This window comes from Cebus imitator, unplaced genomic scaffold (assembly GCF_001604975.1).
Source record: "Cebus imitator isolate Cc_AM_T3 unplaced genomic scaffold, Cebus_imitator-1.0 Scaffold140, whole genome shotgun sequence".
NCBI classification, from domain to species: domain Eukaryota; kingdom Metazoa; phylum Chordata; class Mammalia; order Primates; family Cebidae; genus Cebus; species Cebus imitator.
Window position 1 is genome coordinate 3,489,780 of NW_016107455.1, and position 9,351 is coordinate 3,499,130.

At 48.8% G+C, this 9,351-nt stretch overlaps 1 protein-coding gene across 2 annotated transcripts in view; it reads left to right on the forward strand.

Moving 5' to 3' along the window:
* The window catches only part of RHBDL3 (rhomboid like 3), a 61,116-nt gene that overhangs the window by 47,619 nt on the left and 4,146 nt on the right, over positions 1 to 9,351 (forward strand). For both annotated transcript variants that reach the window (XM_017542191.2, XM_017542190.2), the window contains one exon: positions 4,047 to 4,107. In XM_017542191.2, coding sequence (XP_017397680.1) covers positions 4,047 to 4,107 — 61 coding nt within the window. The remainder of the gene's footprint in view (positions 1 to 4,046; positions 4,108 to 9,351) is intronic.

Sequence of the window (9,351 nt, forward strand, 5' to 3'; positions counted from 1 at the left end):
TCTCGATCTCTTGACCTCGTGATCCACCCGCCTCGGCCTCCCAAAGTGCTGGGATTACAGGCTTGAGCCACCGCGCCCGGCCAAAAAAATTTTAAATTAGCTGGGTGTGATAGAGTGTGCCTATAGTCCCAGCTAGTTGGGAGGATCACTTGAGCCCAGAAGGTGAAGGCTGCAGTGAGCCGTGATCATGCCACTTCACTTCAGGGTGGGCAATAGAGTGAGACCCTGTCTCAAAAAAAAAAAAGGATATTCACCCAGAGGGGGCCGAACACAATGGCTCATGCCTGTAATCCCAGCACTTTGTGTTTTGTTGTTGTTTTTGTTTTTTTGAGGTGAAGTCTCACTCTGTCGCCCAGGCTGGAAGGCAGTGGTGTGATCTTGGCTCACTGCAACCTTCACCTCCTGAATTCAAGCTATTTTCTTGCCTCAGCCTCACGAGTAGCCAGGACTATAGATGCGCACCCCCACGCCCAGCCAGTTTTTGTATTTTTAGTAGAGACATAGTTTCACTATGTTGGCCAGGATTGTCTTAATGTTGACCTCGTGATCCACCCGCCTCGGCCTCCAAAAGTGCTGGGATTATAGGCCTGAGCCACCACTCCTGGCCTATTACTATTTTTGATAAAGGGTCTCACTCTCTTGCCCAGGCTGGAGTGCACTGATGCAATCTCAGCTCACTGCAACCTCTACCTCCTGGGCTCAAACGATCATCCCACCTCAGCCTCTCAAGTAGCTGAGACTGCAGGTGCACACGACCGGCCTGGCCTTTTTATAGATGCAGGGTTTCACCATGTTGCCCAGGCTGATTTCAAACTCCCAGGCTCAAGCAATCCTCCTGCCTCAGCCTCTCAAAGTGCTGGGATTACAGGGCATGAGCACCTGGCTTGTATTTCCAGCACTTTGGGAGGCCAAGGCTGGAGGACCGCTTGAAGCCAGGAGTTCGAGAGCAGCCTGGGCAACATAGTGAAGTTCCATATCTAAAAAATAAAAAATTTAGCCAGATGTGGTGGCACATGCCCATAATTCTAGCTCCTTGGGAAGCTGGGGCAGGAGGATAACTTGAGCCCAGGAGTTTGAGGCTGCAGTGAGCTATGATTGCATTGTTGCATTCTGAAGCCCTGTCTCTTAAAAAGAAAAAAAAAAGTCTTCCGTACTTTGCTTTTAATTGTGATAAATGTACATAACATAAAATGTAGCATCTTAAAGTATACGGTTACATTTTAAATGTGCAGTTCAATGGCATTAAGCACATTCGTACAGTCACATTGTTGTACGACCATAGCCATCTGTCTCCAGAACTCTTTTCATCTTGCAAAACTGAAACTCTGTACCCACTAAATAATGACTCCCTACCCCCTCCTCCCTCCAGCCCCTAGCAACCACGATTCTACTGTCTGTCTCCATGAATTTAATTACTCTAGGTACCTCATATAAGTGGGATCATACAATATTTAGCTTTTTGTGATTGCCTTATTTCACTTAGCATAAGGTCCTCCAGGTTTATTCATGCTGCAACATGGGTCAGAATCCCCTCCCTTTTTAAGGCTGAATTGTATTCCATTGTATGTATGTATCAGCAGGTGACATTATCCTGCCATCTGCTTCTTAGCTTGGAATATGTCAGCAAGGTGAAGATTAGACTTTCCACCTGCAAAGGGAAGGCAGTGGCTCACCTCACCTTCTGTGAAGAAGGGGTTGCTGGTCAATGAGGAAGAGTTGGGGGAAGGGAGGAGGTGGACAAGAAACCAAATATACAAACGTATATATGTATATTTCATTTATCCATCCATCCATCCATCCATCCATCCATGGACACTGGGGTGGCTTCCACCTCTTGCCTATGATGAATAATGCTGCTGTGAACATAGGTATCACTTTTTTTTTTTTTTTTTTGAGACTGAGTCTGGCTCAAGTGATCCACCCACGTCGGCCTCCCAAAGTGGTGGGGTTACAGATGTGAGCCACCATGCCCAGCCGTGTATCACTTTTAAGGGAGAATTGAAACCCATGGAGGGGACATTATAGGGAAGGAAAACCTGGCAAACAACAGCAGGAAGAACTGTTCCAGGGTGAGAGCCCTTCTCGGGGCTCCTCAGGAGGCAGGAAGTACCCTGTCTTGGGGGCTGGAGGGCCATCTTGTTGGCTCCTTGGCAGTGGGTGTCCGCCTTTGGGAAGAGATGTCCCATTGGGTGATTCCCAAGTTTCTTCCCATCCTAGGGTTTCAACTTGGAGAGGGGCTGTGGCACCCACCATCAGCTAACTGAGCCAGCTTGGACTGGGTCACTAGGTCCAGGGGAGGGCACCAACTCCTGTTTTGTTCCTTGTCTCCTGGCAAGCCTCCTCTATGGGCAGACACCAGCAGATGTCAAAAACATCCTGCCATCTGCTTCTTAGCACGGAACATGTCAGCAAGAGAAGATAGACTTTCCACCTAAAGCAGGGCCGCGGGTGGCCCACACCTCACTTTCTGTGACGAAGGGGTTGCTGGTCAGTGAGGAAGGATGGGGAAAAGTGGGGAGGTGGGCAAGAACTGAAGGCTGTGGGATTTCCCCCTCTTTGGCATCTGCTCTGTGTCCTGCTTGCCTGACTGAAGCTTTCATAGATGTTATTATCTGTGCCAGTGTTCAGGGCCTCTGTAAAGTTTCACAGACGTTCCTGCAACCTCAAAGAAGTGCCAGACGTGCCCCCTGAGCTGGGCCTGAGCCAGGCAGCAAAGGCGGATTGGGTGGGTGGGAGGGAACGAAAGTCCCCTGACTGTGCCCTCCTTCCCTGGGGCTGATGTGTTCCAGGAAGATTCTGGGCTCATTTCTGTGCATGGACACCTTTGTATAAATGGTATAGTGCTTTGAATGCACTGCAGGAGTGCCTCTCAAAGGAACCCTGTGGGGAAGTCTTTTGTAAAGTGAAAAGTCCTTTTGTAAGGTGAATAACTGTACTGTTTATCTGCTTTGGAGGTTCCGAGTTCTCTGAGATTCTTGGGGGAGAGAGGGAGTTGTTTGAAGGCCACCTGGCCCACCCCCTCTCTAGCACCCAGTTCTCCTCTGGAGCATCCTTTCCAGTGATGTGAAACCCCCGATGGTGGGAAACTCACAACCCCTGCAAGATGGATCATTCTATCTCTGGAGAGCTCTGCTTATTAGAAATGGAAACTTACTCTGAGCTAAAAAGTCTCTCTCTGAAGTTTTTATCCATTGCAAGTCTTCTGCTTGCAGGTTACCCTGAATCGAATGTGCCCTTTCCTTGTGTTGACTCATTTGATATTTGACAACAATGAACTTGACCCCTGAGTCTTCTCTTCTTTGAGCTAAAAGATCCTGGCTTCCCCATTCATTCCTCATTTGTGGGATTTGGGGCTCTTTTATCATCCTGGTGGTTCTGCTTTGACTTTGCTTGGTTGGCTGCCCTGCTTCCTTTGCAACCATGGAGCCCAGCAATGAATGCAGCTCTCAGATGTTCTCTGTCCATTTAGATTAGACGGCCTCTCCTTTTCCTAGATCTGGAGTCTCTTCCTATGTTAGTCCAGCTCAGGAGCTTTCATGACTGAAGTAAACTTGCTGGTGCCTAAAATCTCAGCCATGTGGTGTATTCTGCTACTAAGCCACAACCCTCTCATTCAGGACCTCATAGACACCATTATTTTAATGTCAGATTTTCTTTCTTTTTTTTTTTTTTTTTTTGAGACGGAGTTTCACTCATGTTACCCAAGCTGGAGTGCAATGGCACGATCTCGGCTCACCACAACCTCCGCCTCCTGGGTTCAGGCAATTCTCCTGCCTCAGCCTCCTGAGTAGCTGGGATTACAGGCACGCGCCACCATGCCCAGCTAATTTTTGTATTTTTAGTAGAGACGGGGTTTCACCATGTTGACCAGGATGGTCTCGATCTCTTGACCTCGTGATTCACCCGCCTCGGCCTCCCAAAGTGCTGGGATTACAGGCGTGAGCCACCGCGCCTGGCCCCTGTAATGTCAGATTTTCTTAAGCAAGACATACCGGCAGAGGAGTGGTCTAATCTGGAACTGACTGAACTCTCTCCTTTTTCCCTAGAACTGGTCAGGCATGAAGTGTCAGTTCAAGCTGCTACGGATGGCTGTGGCCCTGATCTGTAGTAAGTATTGATGGGGCAGCTAGGGAATGAAAGACTGGCGCTAGGCTGTGGGGTTCAAAGATGGCACAGTACCTGCCCTTCATGGGCTTGTGGTCAAGAAAAAAAAAGTGGGACATGTCAATAATGTGCAAAAAATATAAGGCTGTTGTGAGAGCTGTCTGTACTGCTGTGCTGCTTCGTAACATTCATCTTTTATTTATTTATCTCTTTTTTTTTTTGAGACTGAGTCTCGCTCTATCGCCAGGCTGGAGTACAGTGGCGTGCTCTTGGCTGACTGCAACCTCCGCCTCCTGGGTTCAAGCGATTCTCCTGCCTCAGCCTCCCGAGTAGCTGGGACTACAGGTGCTCACCACCATGCCCAGCTAATTTTTTTGTGTTTTTTTTAGTAGAGATGGGGTTTCACCACGTTGGCCAGGATGGTCTCGATCTCTTGACTTTGTGATCTGCCCACCTCGGCCTCCCAAAGTGCTGGGATTACAGGCATGAGCTGCCTTGCCCGGCCTCATTTATCTATTTTTTAAAAGTTTAAGGCCGGGCGCGGTGGCTCAAGCCTGTAATCCCAGCACTTTGGGAGGCCGAGGCGGGTGGATCACGAGGTCAAGAGATGGAGACCATCCCGGTCAACATGGTGAAACCCCGTCTCTACTAAAAATACAAAAAACATTAGCTGGGCATGGTGGCGCGTACCTGTAATCCCAGCTACTCAGGAGGTTGAGGCAGGAGAATTGCCTGAACCCAGGAGGCGGAGGTTGCGGTGAGCCGAGATCGCACCATTGCACTCCAGCCTGGGTAACATGAGTGAAACTCCGTCTCAAAAAAAAAAAAAAAATAGTTTATATATACATGACTGGGCATGGTGGCTCACGCCTGTAATCCTAGCACTTTGGGAGGCCGAGGTGGGTGGATCACCTGAGGTTAGGAGTTCAAGACCAGCCTGGCCATCATGGTGAAACTCCATCTTAGAAAAAAATATATGTATATATATTTTTTTCTTTTTCTTTTTTTTTTGAGACAGGGTGTCTCCCTCTATCATCCAGGCTGTAATGCAGTGGCACAATCATAGCTGCCTGCAGCATCAAACTCCTGTCTGGGCTCAAGTGATCCTCCCTCCTCAGCCTCCCAAGTAGCCAGGACTATACATGTGTGGCACCATGCCTGGCTATTTAAAATTTCTTGCAGAGATAGGGGTCTTGCCATGTTGCCCAGGCTGGTGGTGTACTCCTGGGCTCAAGCAATCCTCCTACCTTGGCCTTTCAAGTTGCTGAGATTACAGATGGGAGTCACCATGCCCAGCCTATTTTTTTGGGACAGAGTCTCACTCTGTTGCCCCGGCTGGAGTGCAGTGGCATGATTTCGTCTCACCACAACCTCTGCCTCCCAGGTTCAAGCGATTCTCCTGTCTCAACCCCCCAAGCAGCTGGGATTACAGGCGCATGCCACCATGCCCATCTACCTTTTTGTATTTTTTATAGAGATGGGGTTCACCATGTTGGCCAGGCTGGTCTCGAACTCCTGACCTCAGGTGATCTGCCTGCTTCAGCCTCCCAAAGTACTGGGATTACAGGCGTGAGCCCACTGTGCCTGGGTCCAGCCTATTTTTTCCTCTTTTTATTGACATATAATATGCAAACAGAAAAGTGGTTAAGGACGAGCATTCAGATCAAGACAAATAACTTCCTAACCTTTTTGGTCATGGAACTGATCCTTTGAGATCCCTTATTGAAAGTCCAAGACCCCATCATCAGAAAAGTACATATATGTGTATTCTTGTGCACACACACACGTCAAAATCTGCAGTTTTAGCAGGTTCACAAACTGTAACTAGTCCAAGAACCCCTAGGAACGGGATGTCTTCAGGGCCCTGGTTGGGAGAGCTGAGTTCTACCTTCAGAGGTCATTCTGAGTGTTAGGCAGACAGGTGTTCACCAAGTAAACACGGTGCAAGAGGTCATTTCAGGCAAAGCTGCAGCCTGAACTAACACATAGATGGGTGAAGGGTCATGGCCAGCGAGTGGGCTAGTGAAACCAAGGAATTAGTTTTGGGACTGTGTATGATTTTGATCAGAGATGAAGTTAATGAAATAGTAGGAGTCTGATTATTAAGGGCTTTGAATGCTGAGAAAAGAAAAAGTACTTCACCCTGCATTCCCTGGGTGGCCACTGGAGGGCTTTCGACAAGAGAGTTATTGATGGAAAACCAGAATTTTAGAAAAACCAGACAGGCTGCAGTGTGGAAAATAGATTGTGGGAACAAGGGGGATAAGACCAGAGGCCAAAGGGCTCTTTCTGAGATGAAAAGAGATGAGTCTCAACAGAAGCAATAAAGGTAGGGGCCATGCACTGTGGCTCATGCCTGTAATCCCAGCACTTTGGGAGGCTGAAGTGGGATGATCTCTTGAGCCCAGGAGTTCAAGACCAGTCTTGGCAACATAGCAAGACCCTGTCTCTACAAAAAAACAAAAAAGAAAGAAATTAAAAACCAGCCAGGCATGGTGGCTTGTGCCTGTAGGCCTAGCCCAGGAGCTCGAGGCAGCAGTGAGCTATGATCATGCAACTGCATTTCAGCCTGAGTGACAGAGCGAGACCCTGCCTTAAAAAAAAAAAAAAAAAAAAAGACCGGGCATGGTGGCTCACACCTGTAATCCCAGCACTTTGGGAGGCTGAGGCAGGCAGATCACGAGATCAGGAGTTCAAGACCCCCTGGCCAATATGGTGAAACCCCATCTCTACGAAAAGTACAAAAATTTAGCTAGGCGTGGTTGCGCACATCTGCGGTCCCAGCTACTCGGGAAGCCGGGGCAGGAGAATTGCTTGAACCTGGGAGGTGGAGGTTGCAGTGAGCCAACATTGTGCCACTGCACTCCAACCTGGGTGACAGAGTAAGACTCTGTTTCAAAAAAAAAAAAAAGGCAATGAAGGAAGAAGAGGGAGTGAGCACATTTTCATCCAGTCCTCCAGACCCACCTAAAAAGGGTATTATTATTAGCTTAATTTATACATAGAAACTCAAGGCTCTGAGAATTAGGTTCCTTGTCCATGGTCACCCAGCTAAGAAGTGATAAAGCCACAATTCAGAGCCAGCCTGTGCTGTTTGAAATGCCCCACGTGTTAGCCAAGCTGGGCAGTGAGCACCTGGGCTTTCTCCACCTGGGTCAGCCACCTGCTGTGTAGGTAAGAGGAAGACTGAGTCCGAACAAACCTGGGGCAGAGGGCCAGGCGTGTGAGGGTTCCACTTCAATTCACATCCACCTTTCTTGCCTCTTACCCCAGGGCTTTCAGGAAATCGGGTCTACCCCTGATCCTCTGTGAGGCTCTCTGGATCTCAGTTTCCTGGATGGAACTGGAGGATCTCTCATTCCAGCAAGAACCTTCCAGCCTTAAAACCCGAGGACTCCTTGAGTCGGGGCAGTAGGGTGCAGTGGGGTGGCAATGAGTGGCATAGCTTCCGCATCTGCTTGGGCTCTGAGTTCGTTTTTTGTTGTTTTTTTTTTTTTTTTTTGAGATGGAGTCTCGCTCTGTCACCCAGGCTGGAGTGCAATGGCAGGATCTTGGCTCATTGCAACCTCCGCCTCCTGGGTTCAAGCAATTCTCTGCCTCAGCCTCCCAAGTAGCTGGGATTATAGACGTGTGCCACCACACCCGGCTAATTTTTGTATTTTTAGTAGAGATGGGGTTTCACCATCTTGGCCAGGTTGGTCTTGAACTCCTGACCTTGTGATCCACCCACCTCGGCCTCCCAAAGTGCTGGGATTACAGGCGTGAGCCAGTGTACCCAGCCTGAGTTTGTTCATTTTTGAGGAAGAAAAGAGAAGCATGAGTCTTGTTTGTTTTTGGTTTTTTTAAAATCCACTGTAAGCGTCATAAAAACTAAAATGCTGTTTCAGAGTTGGAGACTATCATCTTTCAAACCTCCTTTATCAAACCCTGGACCTGGGGAGCCAAGGCTTGAAGGCTGTCCCAGGACAGGGTTGGGAGAGGGGAGGGTGGAGGGTCCATCCCTGGATGCACCTTTTCTGCCATCTATTGGCCATCCTTGGAGTTGCAGAGCTCAGCCCAAAAGGGTGGGCAACCCCAAGGGGAATGAAGCTCCCTCGAGGTTCTGGCACCCCTACAGTGGTTAGGGTGGAGAGAGGTGGCCTGGCTGATTAACTGGTAGCTAAATAGGTACAAAATTTCCCTCAAAGGGCTTTTTTTCAATGTCAGATTTGCTTTGGTTTTCCGATCTGTAAAATGGGAATAAGAATACCTACCCTCAGTGTTCTTTTGGTAGTTGATAATGGGATGGCAGTTTCCTAGCGCCCTTCCTTTCAAGAGTCTCACCCCCACTTGACTGGCTGACCCAAGAAGTTCACGCAAGAAGCATGGTTTGGAGATCAGGATGAAGGCATCTTAGAATCTGTTAAGGGTCTGGGTGTGGTGGCCCATGCCTGTAATACCAGCAATTTGAGAGGTTGAGGCAGGAGACTCACTTGAGTCCAGGAGTTCAGGCCTGGGCAACATAGTAAGACTTCATCTTTACGGAGAAGTTTTTTCCAAATTACCCAAATGTGGTGGTGGGTGCCTCTAGTCCCAGTTTCTTGGGAGGATCACCTGAGCCCAGGAGGTTGATCACCTGAGGTGGGAGGATCACCTGAGCCCAGGAGGTTGAGGCTGCAGTGAGCTGTGATGGTGCCACTATACTCCAGCCTAGAGTGAGACCTGTGTCAACAAGAACAACAAAAAGAATCTGTTAAGGGATGAATTCAGCAATTTGTTTGGGTCTGGGTTTTCTTTTCTTTTTTTTTTGAGACAGAGTCTTGCTCTGTTGCCCTGGTTGGAGTGCAGTGGCACAATCTCAGCTCACTGCAAACTCCACCTCCTGGGTTCAAGCGATTCTCCTACCTTAGCCTCCCAAGTAGCTGGGATTACAGGAGCCCGCCACAATGCTCAGCTAATTTTCGTATTTTTAGTAGAGACAGGGTTTCTCCATGTTGGCCAGGCTGGTCTCAAACACCTGACCTCAGGGTGATCCACCCACCTCGGCCTCCCAAAGTGCTGGGATTACAGGCATGAGCCACCGTGCCTGGCCAAATGTCACCTCTTTAGAGAGGTCTTGTATAACTCCCCAAGCTAAAGAATTCCCCTCCTTGCCAGGTGCGGTGGCTCAAGCCTGTAATCCCAGCACTTTGGGAGGCCGAGGCGGGTGGATCATGAGGTCAAGAGATCAAGACCATCCTGGTCAACATGGTGAAACCCCGTCTCTAC